This window comes from Penaeus monodon, chromosome 5 (assembly GCF_015228065.2).
Source record: "Penaeus monodon isolate SGIC_2016 chromosome 5, NSTDA_Pmon_1, whole genome shotgun sequence".
NCBI lineage: Eukaryota > Metazoa > Arthropoda > Malacostraca > Decapoda > Penaeidae > Penaeus > Penaeus monodon.
The window spans coordinates 21,664,933-21,680,897 of record NC_051390.1 but is presented as its reverse complement, the minus strand read 5'-3'; the positions used below and the strand labels follow the sequence as shown (position 1 = coordinate 21,680,897).

Sequence of the window (15,965 nt, the reverse complement as noted above, 5' to 3'; positions counted from 1 at the left end):
CTGTGAACCGAAATGATAACCATCGCAACGGCCCGACATAGAGTGTACTACCATACTGATCTGCCCTGCAGGTATTTTACCTCAAGAGGCACCACTTCAACTCTCACCTCTTCAGTTCCGTCAATAGTTCCCTTTTCGCTCATCTTGCCACAAGGACCAGATGTTCCAAGTGCCTACCCAGATAGCTTGCCCGATGTTAAGCCTAGGGCAGTCGCTCCAGGTGAACGACACCCCTGTCACCCCCACGATAGAAAGGGGGGCGGCAAGCTGTGGGGCCCAACGTCCGCCTGTTGGGTTCCCTTTGGCTTTGCCTCACAGGCCACATATTGGGTTGGCACCTGCCAGGGTGCAGGCGGAACCATTAATTCTTGCTCGCATCCTGCGCTCCAACATTTGCCCTCCCAACTGGATCCACAACCCGCCTCGCTTGCCTGGTGGTAGGGACAGAACCCCTCCCCCAGCATATCCATTTATAATTTATAAGAGTTTTCTGGTGGGAGGAGGACTGGCAAGGCCCACCTCATCCATTAGCCCCAGGGGGGAAGAGGGGCAGGAGTTGATACTGAGCCAGAGATTATCCACACGCCGGTGGGTCATGACTCTGTACCTCTCGGGCCTCCTGCTGCTCTAAGATTCCCAACAGTTTAGCCTGGGACCGCAAGGTGCCCAGTTTCCACGGATGGCCACGTGGAGGCACTGCAGAAGAATCGATGATGGCAGGGGAGACTTATACAGAACTGCACCCTTTTTTACAGTGGACTAACCAGCGGTGGCAGCTGCAAGTGAGAAGGCATACAAGCACTTACCGCTATCTAGGCTACCACACTAATACTTCATGTCACCTGAGCATGCTATATATTCATATATGTAATAGAGAGGCATTATATGTATGTATTGGTTTCAGTTATTGCAAATAAAGTTATTTCATGGATCATGGAGGTACCGTGTAAGATTTATTATTTATCTACATTTACTTTGTATTGAATTTGTGTATAGTGTACCATCTTTTACTCAAGGGATACACATTTGTGTGATTTATTAGTATGTTCTCTTAAAATGTGTGTTAAACTGATTGTCTGTATTTATTTTAGGAAATTTATCGTATTCATTATTTTCTTTAATAATGTTATATTATTCTTGATTTCGGTCATCTCTTTAGTTTGAAAGATGGTATTACATATGGAATATGCTATTATATACACATTTCCAGGTTTGAAACGTCACCACTAATGAAGTTACTACAACCTAACCTGGATTTCACTGGAGTCACCCTACAATGTGCACACACATACACACATACACACACACACACACACACACACACAAAACACACACACAAACAACACACACATAATATTATGAATAGAAGATAGATAGATAGATAGATAGATAGATGTGTGTGTGTGTGTGTGTACGACTTCATATGTACATATATATATATATAACACCGTAACCATACATAAAACTATAAAAGTATATGTATTGCGTATATATATGTATATATATATATATAATATATATATGTAATATGAGAATATATGATATATAATAAGTGTGTCTGTGTGTGTGTAGTGTGTGTGTGTGTGTGTGTGTGTGTGTGTTGTGTGTGTGTGTGTGTGTGTGAGCAGATAAAGATAGATAAATAAGTAGAGAGATCGATAGATATATATTAAGCATTAGGAAGAAGCCTAACATGTGATTCCATATGCTGAAATTTCCACTTCACTGTTCTGTTAGTATTATTCTTTTTAATAAAAACACTTTCACTTTATGTGTACTCTATAGTGTATACATATCGTGGTATTTAACACACGTAAGATTGGTAAAGTATATACGTCTGTAATTTACTTAAGAAGCAAGTTTATTTCAAGGTCCTTATTGCTAAGAGAAATGTGTATACAAGGTTATACTGTGAAATGAAAGAATAACATTTTATCAACATGAGTGTAGTATTTGTGAAGGTAAGAAAATGTACACTACAAAAATCACGAGACAAGTATAGCTGCGACATTCAAAAAGAAATAAGAAGAAACAAATATATTTTTTTCTATGAACTAGATACCTGAAAGAACAATATTTGATCACTGAGCTCTTTGAGGAATTAATTGAGGAACTGACTAATACAATACAACGATGTTACTGATAAAACAAAATTCACCCTGGTTTGCCAGATACAATTGTTTACCATGTCCATTCAAAGACAACAACTATATCACAATAAAACCATAATTGTAATCATGACGAATATTTCGATTGATACAAAATTTCTTCTGAGTATTGTTGTTACGGGAGTATCATGTAATAACTTCATGATGAATAAGTATTGAAGATGAAAAAAAAATAAATAAATAACCTGCAAACAATAAAGTTAAATTTCGGTCGAGGGAACAATATGACAGTTAAAATAACAGTATTTACAAGTCCTGTTGATCATCACTCCTTACAGACTATCGAATACTAATCATTTGTAAAGTTACAAACTTGGAAGCCACTGACCATGGTGAAATTAAAGAGTTCGAATTCAGATGTAGTGCAGGGCCTACATAGGTCTTTCCCATATCAATAAGCTGAAAAATTATCTCCTTGCCCTATAGCTAATGGGACCAGTAAACTATTCAAAACTGTTAAAAACTAAATCTGAAAAGATAACAGTAACGATGGAGTTTACGGACATATGTGTGTGTCTGGCTATACGTGTATACGCTGTTCGGGGGCCACATAAAAGGAAAGTTTGGGAATCCCTATTGTATAGCATATATGACGATCTAATTTACTAAGACTGCGACATAGTTTCTAACCTTCAGTCATCCACAGTCCGCCATCCAGCAACAATGACATTTCAGTGTTGCACATCTTCACTTCTCCACATCTCTCAAAAGTAAAGTGTATTCCACATTGTTAATCAACATACTTAATCGGTAATACATAATGATCATTACCAAGAGAGAGAGTGAAATGGAATACTGTCTTGTTCTTCAATGTTAGTAGTTGTGTTCCTTCCAGGAGTCGTAGGAACCCGCGTCTATGGAGTGGTAGGCCGTTCTATTGAATACGCTGAACTCCTCGTCGTTGTCAGTGAGAAGAGAATGGTACCGGTATCTTTGCTGGTTAAGGCTGGAAGAGAATAACGATGACAGCGAGTGACAGACGCTCTACTACGTCGATAAAAGATACAGAAATCCTTCACTACACACCAAAACAAGTTTATTTTTAATAAAGCACGGTGACTTTCGAAATACCTTGTGAATATACCAGTTAAGTGGCCAAAAGAGGATGCATGGAGTAAACAGATATGATATATAAGAGTCAGATCTACACAAAAAACATGAACAATTGAGAAAAGACATTTGGTCTAATAATAAGTAACCACGTAAATTGACGCTTCTAGCCATGTTACCTGATTTTCCTGTACCACACTCCGACCACAGTGGATGTGATTGCCAGAACGATGATGACAACGGATACGAGGCCCACCTTGGTGTGGGGACTCATACTTTTGTCGTCCTCGCTGAAAAGACGATTATGATGAGAAATTCAATGAAACAGCCTTCTTTGTCTAAATGATATACATATATTCATTCATGCATACAGAGTCCGACTAGAATGGTTAACTATTTACAAATATTATTCCATGAAAACAAAATCAATGACTTTCTTATTTGACGAAAAAATTACTTAATAATGATACTTCAGACCAATGAATTGAATAAGGAACCCAGGCTATTTCCTACATTGTGAGACACAACATCAAGCAGATGAAATACATATGAAAGATATTTTTTGCAGCTGTATTTGAGCAACATAAAATACCAACTTATGCTACAGACATTACAGTCAGCACGAAATCATTCAAGAACTAAATGCTGTAAGCAAGTTTGAACTTCTGCACTAAAGGACGGCCATTTCAGAAACACTAGGATAAAATGCTCACCTTCCATCGTCAAAGGCCTGATTATACTCGGCTGGAATCGCCTTGGGATGCGTAACAGGCTGTTTCTTCGCAGGTAGTTTTGCCTTATCCTTCTCATGCTTTGAGATCTGAGCCACTGCAAGCGGAGGCACTGGTTTCTTCTCTATGGGATGAGGAATCGGCTTCGTTGTAGATGCCTTAGTCGTTCCTACCCCTTTGACAGGTTGTTTTAGAGCTGGTTCAACCTTTACAGGTTGCCTTGGAGTTGGTTTTCCTTTGGCAGGATGCTTAGTTGGTTTATGTTCAGCTGGTTGCTTGGCAGGCTGTTTAGGCGTTGGTTTAGTATTAGCGGGTTGTTTGGGGTTGGTTTATCTTCAGCAGGTTGCTTAGGAGTTGGTTTTCCTTTGGGAGGCTGTTTAGGAGTTGGTTTATCTTCGGCAGGTTGCTTGGCAGGCTCTTTAGACGTTGGTTTAGTATTAGCAGGTTGTTTGGGAGTTGGTTTATCTTGCAGGTTGTTTGGGAGTTGGTTTATCTTCGACAGGTTGTTTAGGAGTTGGTTTTGCTTTGGCAGGTTGTTTGGGAGTTGGTTTAAAAGGAGGTTGTTCAGGAGTTGGCTTAAAAGGAGGTTGTTCAGGAGTTGGCTTAAAAGGAGGTTGGTCAGGAGTTGGTTTAACATTTGTAGGATGGACAGGAATCGATTTATCTTCGGCAGGTTGTTTGGGAGTGGGTTTATCTTCGGCAGGTTGTTTGGGAGTGGGTTTATCTTCAGTTGGTTGAGGGGATGGTTCAACTTGACCAGATTGTTCAGTATCTGATTTTCCTTTAGTTGCTTCAGTTACTTCTAGAATTTCTACTTTTGAAGTCATATCAACCTTAGCAGGTGCTGTCTTCTCTTCTGCTTTTCTCTGTTGAGTTATCCCTTCATCGGCTGTTAGTTCTACTGTGGCTGGTAAAAACAGATCAGTTGTTTTTACATCCACAGGTGTTGCTGGTTTGGGTTCTGGCTCTAATGTAGCAGGGTTTTCATCTTCTGTGGCTGGTATTGTTTGTTCAGATTCTGTCCCTATTTTGGCAGATGTTTTTACATTCACAGGTGGCCCTGCCTTTGTGGGCACCTTTTCTGAGGCAGACGTTTTCGGAGATTTAGACTTTGATTTAGCTTTAGTGTTTGCATGTCGAGATTTTTTGGCGATTATGGCTTTGACAGGCAAAGCAACGCCTGCACCAAGAGGTACTGTAGGTGCCTTTTTATCAAGGGTTGCTTTACTAAGGTCTTCTTTAGAAATTACTGTTGGTGTGGCAACGTTCACTTCAGCAGAGTCTACGGCCTCCTGGTTTTCAGCGTCTTGTACTTGTTGATCTTGTGCCAGACTAGAAGGTTCTGGAAATATTGAACACATGATTTATACATATACATGATAAGCTACGTGCGTCAAATTCATAGTCCGCGGGCCGAATGTGGCGAGAAGAATGCTTACTTAGTCTGTGAAATTACTTTCGTTGTAAATTAATGTAAAATATCATTAAGAAACTATGAATATACACATGACTTTCTTATCACGATGGTATTACTTATATTAAAAGATAAAATACAACTGTACAATAAACTGTAGGAATCCATTACTAAAGCATATACATGCACATTGTGTTGTCATTAGTGTCATCATTTAGAATTTAATAATTAACGTCGACTGTACATACAGATATGTAATATTATATGCTTTTTTAACGTGTGTATCTTGTTAGCCTCTAATAACAGGTAAAATAAAAAATAGCTCACGAGTGTTCGAGTTTAAAGAATAATAAATTAAGTGAGATTAATTTACTGCTGCCGGGGATGGGATGTAAGAACTTACCATGCCTACTGTGAGTTTAATTTATTAATTGTATTTACACATAGATGGTTCCTATCTGACTTGTTTAGTTTCCTTCTTTTTCTTATTTTGCCATTAGTATTGGTAAGAACATTATAATAACCATTTATAAGTAGCGTCAAAAATAATATTTCCCGAAAATTCAAGGAAAGGGGAATGTGGTGAGGTCACGTGGACTGCTAATTGACTCCTCGGTGGTCGAGCACCTGTGGAACCATTATGTGTAATAATAATTCATCAAACAAAATGAAAACGAATAAAACATCTTCCCGGCAGCTTGTATTGATACAGATAAAAGAATTTCTACACAGTATATAGTGTGGGTTATGATAATGAAGTGAGTTGTGATATTGAAGTGAGTTGTGAGTGCCATATTGTAATGCAGTTATATACGGGTTATGATGTTAGTATTATCGTATGTATAGTGATAATTATATGATTATATTACATATACTGCATTTTATGGGATATGTTACGACATATGAAATACAGATTATGTTTAGTTTATATTGCTGTGTAGTATATCACCTATGTAAAAGAGTGAGATTCTCTGTACGATTTGTAGAGTACAATATTTTATTTTTTCCTCTGTAGTCACACCTCTGGCAGTAGCACTCTCGGGAGAGCCTGACGTGTCAGAGCTGATCTCCAATGAACCTACTTTAGTTTTCATCGGTGCATTCTTCGCCCTCAAGCATCGTAGAGAAACACCAAACAAACATATATACAAACATGACACAGTGAGTATACGAACATATATTAGCTTACATCAATTGAAAGAATATATGTTTATCATTATGTAAACTTGTAGTTCATGGTAATCACACGGATTTGATATTAAGACAGTCAAACGATAAAAAATTATTAGTACTGAATATGGCTGCATTTTTTTTTTTTTTTTTTTTTTTTTTTTTTAAGGCAAGTTGGTTACTTACAAGGCGAGCTGTTAATTTTCAAAGACCTCAGCCCAAAAAATGCTTAGCAAGTATAGAAACAAACATCGTATCACAGGCAATTCTGTTGTAATTATCTGTAAATTTGGAATAAGCACAGGTATGTACACCCTCATGTTAAATATTACGCACATGATAGAGTCTTGCCATTTAATGTTAAAAGCTGTTACATTCTGACGTCCGCAATCGTCTTACAAACAAATACATTACTTATAACGTTCTGTTCTCTGGAGGTCCGAGTTGACGTCTTGTCCGAGCAAGTTGGATGGAGTTCCTAAGGGTACGGCCACACTGCACGCTACTTCCCGGGAAGGCAGAGGGTAGCGGGTAAGCAGGTCAGAGGCAAGACACTCATGGTCCTGCCACTGAAACCGCTTCTTTGAGGTGGAGGACCTGAGCTCCTTCTCTGGAGTGATACAACCTTTGGGTGGTTGTTTCACTGGAGAGGGAGGAGGGAAGGGGTCCAAACAATGATGCCTATCTTGTAGGTGGAAGGGCATAGCCTCTGGTTTTCCCCAGGGGTTAACACCTACCCACGTGTTTGCCGTGTGTGGCATCCCTTTGCGCTGTGGAAACGGGAGTCCTGGAAGTTGCGCAATGGTCCTGTGAATGACTGCCATTGGCTGCGTATATCCTCTCACCACCCCTGTGGCTGTTAGACATTAGTTCTAACATACAACTTCCTCTTACTGGACTCCGTGGTGGGTGGGGCGTGAGAGAATGAAAGAACTGCTTATTTCATGGCAAATATTCCTAAAACTCCTCACAAAATAGAGATAATGATGACGAACCGTGCAAAGCCTAGTGTACGGCAGCCACTTTGAAGCCATACATGGCTTCTAGTAGCAAGAGAAAATCCGAAGCACAGGTTGACTCTGTCAGACCTGCAGCTAAAATGGACATGACATCACCAAATCATGTCTGTCCATGAGATTGTCCAGCAGATGGACCCTTGTGCTGGCCTCACCAGGCCAGCACCCAAATAAGAAGACCCCTCAGACATCCTCTCTGACCGAGATGGGAGCACAAGCTGAACAAGCCAAACAGCTGCTCCTCCACGACCTAAGCCCAGAATCCAAGCCGATAGGGCGGTCCAAAAACGACCCAGGCCGGAGACAGACTCTGAGGGAGAATCTGGACCCCTAGGCGTTTCCCACAGTTCAAGGTTCCCTCTAAACGTGAAGGCTTCCACAATGCCTACCAATTGTTAAAAGCATTGGAAATGCAGAGAAAAATCCGGTTGTCAATCTGGGTTGCCAGAGACCAGGGCATGATTATCATGCCCAAAGACCAAGCTACCCTGAATTTCCTGCAGGAAACCAAGGAGCTTAAAGATGGAGGAAAAGTGTGTCTCTCGCCACTGAATCCCTACAATAGGAAAGTCAAGATGGTGCTACTTAGCTTCTCACTTTCGTATGATGTGGATCTGATCACATCACACCCACAGGTAGTGGAGGCATCCTGAATGTCGAAAGGGAAGAGTACAACCAGGCAAGTCCTGGTGACACTGAAAGGAGCCCCAATCACTACCCTTGATCTGGGTAACTGGGGCAACTAAGAACTTATGTGCCTAAGCCACTTCAGTGCTGTAAGTGCCAAAGATACAGTCACCACCAGGCTAGCTGCAAGGACAAGCCTAAATGTGGTGTCTGTAGCAAGGCACACAAGGAAGGATAAAGGGACACAAGAGCCAAATGTCCCAACTGTGCCAAGAGGCATCACGCCTCTTTCCTTGCTCTATCAGGAAAGAGGCGGCCCTCAGGCGACAAGAGGTTACTAAAAAAGCAACCAGACTTTGTTCCGGTTCCCCCAGGTACCCATGTCTGGGACAAAACAAAAGAGAAAAGGCCTCCCGACCTCCTAAGAGGAATGAAGCCCCTCCACAGCCGACACCGGATATCTCCAATAAAAAGAAGTTTCCAAACAAAGTCAGCAAAGAGAAAAGACACAGATAAAGCCTGAAGTGAGAAAAGCCAAACTCACAAAAGTCAGAGCTACCAAATGCTCCTACCACCTAGTGGACCCATGGATAGCCTGCCAAACAGCCCAAAACCAGACAAAGATCCATAACCAGCGAGGAATTCACAATGGAGTTGTCAGACTCCAATAGAAGACTACACCGTATACAAAGACGTCTCTGGTGTAACTATAACAAAAGTAACATCAATCAAAGCATACTACAGTGGAACATGTTGGCTTTAATACAAAGAATGTCATCCTCCATGCAATGGTGCAATCATGGAACGCTAACATTATCTTGCTCAAGAAAACTGCAATAGAGGGGACTGTTTGCTTCTCAGGATATCATGTCAAAGCAAACACCCCTTGCTCTGCTATAGACGATGCACCGCACTGTGGAGAGGATGTTGAATGTCTTGCTGTTGAGATTCACCTGGCTGGGGGGCCCCTCAAGCTGTACAATGTGTACAGCAAGCCAGGCTGTAGGAGCTTAGACATCAGCCAGGTTTGTGCTACTGCAGCACAAGACCGAGTGATCATAGGAAAGACTTCAATGCACTCCATCCTGGCTCCCTGCAGGGCACCGGATGCGGTGGGCCATCATATAGCCAATGTGCTGGAATTTTCCCCAAAATCGCTCTTCTCAATAGTGAAGAGCAATTTTCCCCAAAATCAAACTTCTCAATACCAAAGAGCCAACATATGTCAGAGGAGGGGTCCTAGACCTCACCTTGGCCACTGTGGCTCTGGTGGAGAGAATTAGATGGTGTATCATTGAGACTGTCACAAGTGACCATTATGTCACTGTTACTACCCTCATGGATGCTGGCCCAGCCCAAATGCCACTACCAAATCCAAGATGGAAAACAGACAAGAGCCAACTGGCAAGCCTCTCAGAATGCCTTGTCTTAGAAGCAGTGAACCCCCACAGAGTGAAAACGTGGAAGTGCTTGACTTATCAGTGCCATAAATGAAGCAGCCTCACAGACTATGCCTAAAACTTAGCCATGGTCCAGGAGTTATAAAGACACCTGGTACTTCAATGACAAGGTTAAGGAAGTCAACCACAGAGTGAACATGTGCAGAAAATAATTCCGAAGGCAAAGAACCCCTGACAACCTAGCCCTCCTAAGGGAAGCAGTCAGAGATGCCAAGGACACTGCCACAAGAGTCAGGCAGGAAAAGTGGATGGAATGGTTCGAGTCCTTTGACCACCAAACCACCCTTACAGAACTGTGGCAACAGGTCAGGCAAGCTACTAGTCGCTCAACCCCGAGGTGCACACACCACGACCCTCATTCAGAAGCAAACAGACTGGTGCATGAGTTCTCTGCAAGAACAAGCAGCAGCAGTCTGCCAGCAGAACTGAGGGAAAACCAACAATGCCTCCAACCAGGCAGACTTGCTCATATCGGAGAAAGGGCAGCGAAACCTGATAACTTAGATGTTATCTTCTCTCTGAAGAACTAGGAAAAACCTACAAAAACGGTTCTTGCACATCATTTCCCACCTAGGACTAGCAGGTGAGCTTGCATTCTTGCAACTCACCAACAAGTCTTGGGAAACTTCCACTCTACCCCGAAGTTGGAAGAGGGCTATCATACTTCCCATCCCCAAAGCAAGGGAGGCAGGAAAGTACAGCCCCATCTCTCTCCTCAGCTGTCTGGACAAGACGGCCAAGAGAATGGTACTAAATCGACTCCAGTGGAAAACAAGACCCCTACATGAACACCTCCATGTGTTCACAAGGGACATGAGGACATCACACAGTATAGCCATGCTCTTAAGCACAATCATTGTCACTTCCCTGGTAGTATTCCTAGACCTGGAGAAGGCTTTTGAATTAGCAAGTCCTCTTGCTATTCAGGAGACCCTGACTCAGAACGGAATGAGAGGAAAGCTCTTGGTTTGGATAGGTGACTATTTCAGGAACAGAATAGCCGAAGTCAGATTCTAAGAGCACTTATCAGAGCACATGCCATTAGAAAATGGAATACCACAGGGTGGGGTCCTCAGTTCAGCCCTTTTCAACACCTTAAAGTCCTGCATCCTCAACACACAGCTCCCAGTGGGATGCAAGATCATCTATGCAGATGACCTTGCAGTCATCTCCATTGGACCACACTACCTAAGTAGAGCCCAGGACTGTCTGGACCTTGTATCTGAGGAGTGTTGTAGGACAGGACTAAAGATCTGTGCAGCCAAATCCAAAGCCATGGATCTGAGACAAAATGTTCAAGGCGCAAGTCTATGAATCCAGGTAATGGACTTAGAGTGGGTCCAGGTCTGCCAATGCTTTGGGGTAATGATTGACCAGACCCTCTCTTTTAAAAAGGAGGTCCTGTACTTGATTGACCGAACCAAAGCAAGACTGTCTGTCATGAGAGCAATGACTGTGAGGCACATAGGAACTAGACATAAAGTACTAAGATCATTCCATGTACATGCCATCTGTCCCATTGTGGACTATGCTTCTGTGTCCCTGATAGCCACAAAGCCAAGATTAAGAGAAAAATTGGAGACAGTTCAAAATGAAGCTGCCAGGATCATTCTGGGTGCCACAAGGTGGACGAAGGCCCTCAACCTCCTCATGGAGGCAAACCTTCTGCACCTGGACTGTCGAATTGATCAAATGGCATCTTAGTTCCTTTCAAAGGTCATCAAGGCACCCAGGAACACAAACATGAGACGAAAAATACTCAGATGCCTAGAACAAGAGTTCTCTGTTATGAGCTTGCCAAGGAGAAGGAATCAATACTCCATACCTAGTCTAAGGGCAGAAGCTGAGGGGATCATTACAGCCATCACTCCTACGGGTAGTGGAACCTACTTCACAGATAGATCAGTTAATCCTTAAACCACACTGAAGGTGTTGGCTTTGCAATCCATGAGGGTAACTGACAACGACTCCTTGCTACAGGCACAGACAGTTGCGATCATGGGAGCCCTAGCCCACACGTCCCTGAGGGAAGGACACGTGGTCATACATACAGACTCCAGGGCAGCCATTGACTGTCTACATCAAAGCTTACCCAAAGACATCTACCTCCTGATCGCTGTGCTTACCATAGCACAGAGGATTCTTGCTTAGGGTAGAAGAATAATCATAAACTGGGTCCCTAGCCACATAGGCATCAGAGGGAATGAGCTTGCTGACGGACTAGCCGACGATGACAGGGGAATATTCCCAAAGCACATGATCATAAAACTGATTTGAAAAATCTTGAATCAGGAGTGTAATGCCACAGCTCATGCCTTCCTCCTGCAGCTTCACATAGAGAAAACGAGAATCTCCCCCATAGTCAGATGGTACTCTGATGCCACAGGCTATGAGCCACTGGCACTCTCTGAAACAATCAATAGAGGCACCGAAGTCATTCTTCACAGAATCAGACTAGGTTAACATTGCGCATGGCAGATCAGGTTTGCATGCACTGTGGTGAGCCGAACGCCACTCTGGTACATTACTTGCAGAATTGTGAGCCCACACAAGTTCTGAGACTTGGACCGCCCAAAACAGTAGCCGGGTTAGTAAAGAGATTATGCAGCATGCTTGCATCGTGGCCGCAGGAGCGCCTGCTGGCAATCCTGCCACCATGGTAAGCATAGTGTCAGAGAATAAAATGAAACAGCCATAAATTGCTGAAACAGGACGGGCCATATGTATGAAAGGCCCGGATGTAACTAGATCTTCGCAAATCTCAAACAACAACACAGAGGCAAGAACAAACACAAGTTCCTAATACGAGTGTCCATACCGGACGTGGGTAGCGGGTTCCCCCCAACATGTCGGTTAAAATCGCTGTGGTTTGCGGGATGCCAAGTGATGTACACCTGCACCAGCTCAGACATGAGTAGTGAAGAAATAATAAATATTGTTTTTCAACGGAGGGTAACGCGGGACCTCGTAGATCTTCTACATAAGAATGTTGTGTCCTCAAAATTGCTAGGCTGATATATATAAACAATCAAATATAACAGGTAATTTATAAGTTGTGTTGGACCATCGATTGGTGTAGCATGATTAGGCTATTATTTACTTTTTAGTTGGCCCACCTTTCTCTGACGGATACACTAGATTCCTTTTATATTTGTAGTGTTGAGATGCAGCTGCTGATTCGCCGAGTAGTATGGCAGGATTTCCCGCGCAATTTTCCCTCTTCCAATATGGACACGGTATCGCTTGCCTCTACGCGCTAGGCACCCCGCTACCCTCTACCCTCCCAGCAAACAGCGTGCAGTGTGGCCGTACCCTAGCGTTTTTTCGACTAGTTGGCTCGTCCGTCCGAGTTCGATCACAGTATTAAAAAATTATTTATTGACCGCAACCAAATGATGGCAAACATTCATGTCAAGTGCCCCTAAAATGAATGAATGGATGAATAAGTAAAACCTGTGAACACAATGAAATAGAACCATCTGACAAGCTACTTTCTTTTGCCACTTAAAGGGACTTATTTATTTTATGTGAAAAAACAAATACTGCAGATAGTAAAATAACTTTATTTCAACTAGGTGATATGAAAGTTCTTTTTTTTTTTTTTTTTTTTTTTTTTTTTTTTTTTTTTTGCTGCAACCCCTACAAATTACTTCGATAGATTCGCGACCCACTCCTCCAGCAACAAAGTATTTCTGACAATCACCATAACACATTGGAAAGTAGCTACGCAAGATTATTAGAGTTGAGTAATTTATATGGCTTTTTTTTTTTTTTTTTTTTTTTGCAAACATTAAGTGGCTTTATGCTGCAGTTAGATCACCACTGACAAGTACTGGACGCGTTAGGGTGGGCAGTGGGAGGAGGGGTTGCAGGATCTCGCCACCTTTCAAAATTATTTCGAAATCCCCATTTTAAGAAACTGCTTTGTTGGATAGTGGTTGCCCAGGGAATTTAGCTTTACTTCCTGAACAGTTTGAGGTGCAATAATTCTGAATTTGCTGCCAATGTGAAGATTTTCTGTTTTATTTTTGTTTTTATCACAACACCCTCGTTGTAAAACTCCAAACAAACCGTAAACCATTTTCCTGAGATAGTTATCGGCCTTTGATCAGCAAAAATGTAGCCATCCTTCCATATGATGTTTATGAATGTAATTTTTAAAAATACAACAGTAAAATATGGACTGACAACGTGCTAGAATGTTGATAACAATTTTTGCTGAACGTAATGCAAAGAATACTATAATTGTTAATGTACTGTTAGGCAATATTCAAGATTAGTATTAGTATTATCAAGAACGATAAATATGGTATCCATATGGCAAAGTGTATTAAGATCCTATTTTGATACTTTTTAAATAATATTATGTGGAATTAAGCCTTCAATTAAATGCCGTCTTTAAAAAAAAAAGTGTTTTAAATATAAAACCATGGGTAATCAATGTGAGATATGGCAGTAAAGTGTCCCTGTTTACAGTACACGTAATTAGTCAGCTGACGGTATACTTATGCTAACTGATCGCTGATTGGCTTAGAGCAGAGGTTCCAGTGGATTTCTAGTCGTGTTTAATCTACTTGAAATGTTTTGTTGCTTTTTATGTATATTTATTCATTCTAGATCTCTTTTTTTCAAGATTCATTAACACTCATTTTATGTATAATACTTAATATATAGTTTTTAAGTCGCTGTAAAATTGTAAGGAATATGAGATTTTCGTTCAGAGAATGCATTGTCCATAATGTTACTTTTGCTAACAATAAGTTGGATATGATTTTAAATACAACTCCTTTATTTTGATCCTATATATGATTGTAGTAAAACAGAATTGACATCTTTATCATATCTTCATTCTAAAACACTTCATGAATATTACTGTATTTATAGTTTATAAAGGGTATTTTCTTCTATCATTATGGATGAAACTTGAAAAAAAATAATAATAAATAAATAAATAAATATATATAATAATATATATATATATATATATATATATATTATATATATATATATATATATATATTACTGTTATCATTAGCGTTATTATCAGTCTTGATTATCATGACATTCGTAATACTATAAACTGTACAAGTGTACTTCTATATAGTTATGCATGTAATTTTTAACTGGTTATATATCCACCCCCATGTATGTGTTTGTCAGTCTGTCGATCTAGCTGTCTCCCAACTTCTTTGCACTCCTAAAACTACTTCATTCTGACAGCTTACCATAAACATGAAGGTAAATCACAGTAAATCAACAGTTATCTCATTCTGCTCATCTCTCTTCCAGCAAATACTACGTACTGAACATTAGTGTGACCAAATACTACTCTCACTGAACAGCATTGTGATTAAATAGAAGTGTGATTCAGCGCCTGTTTGAATCAATACCCGTGTTCCTGATTACACTGAACACTTACGCATAAACACTATATAACCTACCTGCATTGGGTGCAGCGACAACGAAAACAATAATAGCACTCAGTGTAATGGTAACTGGCAAAAATAACTTCATTTTGCTTGTTAATGGTGTGCAGTGGTGACACGGGAAGAAACTCAATAGGGTCTGACTACTGCTATCTCGTGTTATCTAATCTGATATGCTGATTTGATAAGCGTAAAGGCATTAATATTCTGAGGGATGATGCAGACGTATTGTGAAAGACGATCAGGGCGTTATATGAATGTTTGATACGTTTCCGTTGAGTTGACTTTTTTTTTTCGTTGTTTTACTACTAGTCCTAATGATAATGATAATAATAATATTATTATTATTATTTATAAGGATATATTATGTCAGATCTTATTTTTTGCATATATCCTTAGGTTCTGACCGCTCTCTGTATACATAGGAATATATATATCTTCAAGTATGGTTGAGACGATTAGGGTTCAGTGAAGAAGTATATAAACCTTTATGCATTTATTTTCCAGACTTGCAAATGTAGTAGTTAAAACATTCATAGAAAATAAGAAATACAGTTAATATCGCATCCACAGTTTTTCCCTTTTATGCACTTCACAGTCATGTCACTATGTTCACTTCACTTTTCTTATTCGCTCTTTTCTTATTTCCAAAACGACCTTTGACTGCAATGTCCAGGCCACTGTTGTGAAGTTGCAGGACTCCAACTCGTCTGTCTCTGGCATACATTCACCCCTTTTATGGGTAATCAGTTTATCGGTGGAAGGAAATACGCTGCTATTACTACTGTCTGACCTCTCACAAGCGCCACCAGTTCAGCTATCCAGAGCTATTTCCTTTCAATACCCTCGTTACCGTTCACGTGCGCTTCTCACACCACATACCCATATACGCACACATCCAAA

At 40.8% G+C, this 15,965-nt stretch overlaps 1 protein-coding gene across 2 annotated transcripts; it reads right to left on the bottom strand.

The window, feature by feature from the left end:
• Positions 1-1,838: 1,838 nt before the first annotated feature.
• LOC119573091 (proteoglycan 4-like) lies at positions 1,839-15,212 on the bottom strand. Of its 2 annotated transcripts, XM_037920121.1 has the most exons (5): positions 15,078-15,212; positions 4,643-5,291; positions 3,932-4,501; positions 3,398-3,508; positions 1,839-3,114 (listed from the first exon to the last, which is right to left on the bottom strand). In XM_037920121.1, the coding sequence occupies exons 1-3, from the start codon at positions 15,148-15,150 to the stop codon at positions 4,411-4,413; spliced, it is 813 nt and encodes a 270-aa protein (XP_037776049.1). In that variant the 5' UTR covers positions 15,151-15,212; the 3' UTR covers positions 1,839-3,114; positions 3,398-3,508; positions 3,932-4,410. The 2 variants fall into 2 exon arrangements, with proteins under 2 accessions (XP_037776049.1, XP_037776048.1); XM_037920120.1 differs by having other exon boundaries at positions 3,932-5,291.
• Positions 15,213-15,965: the final 753 nt, after the last annotated feature.

What these genes read in the sequence shown, in the direction of transcription:
- LOC119573091 (XM_037920120.1), bottom strand. Translation starts at nt 15,150, where the DNA reads ATGAAGTTATTTTTGCCAGTTACCATTACACTGAGTGCTATTATTGTT. An exon ending in TGTCGCTGCACCCAATGCAG is followed by an intron (nt 5,292 to 15,077) that starts GTAGGTTATATA and finishes CAATATTTCCAG; the next exon opens with AACCTTCTAGTCTGGCACAA.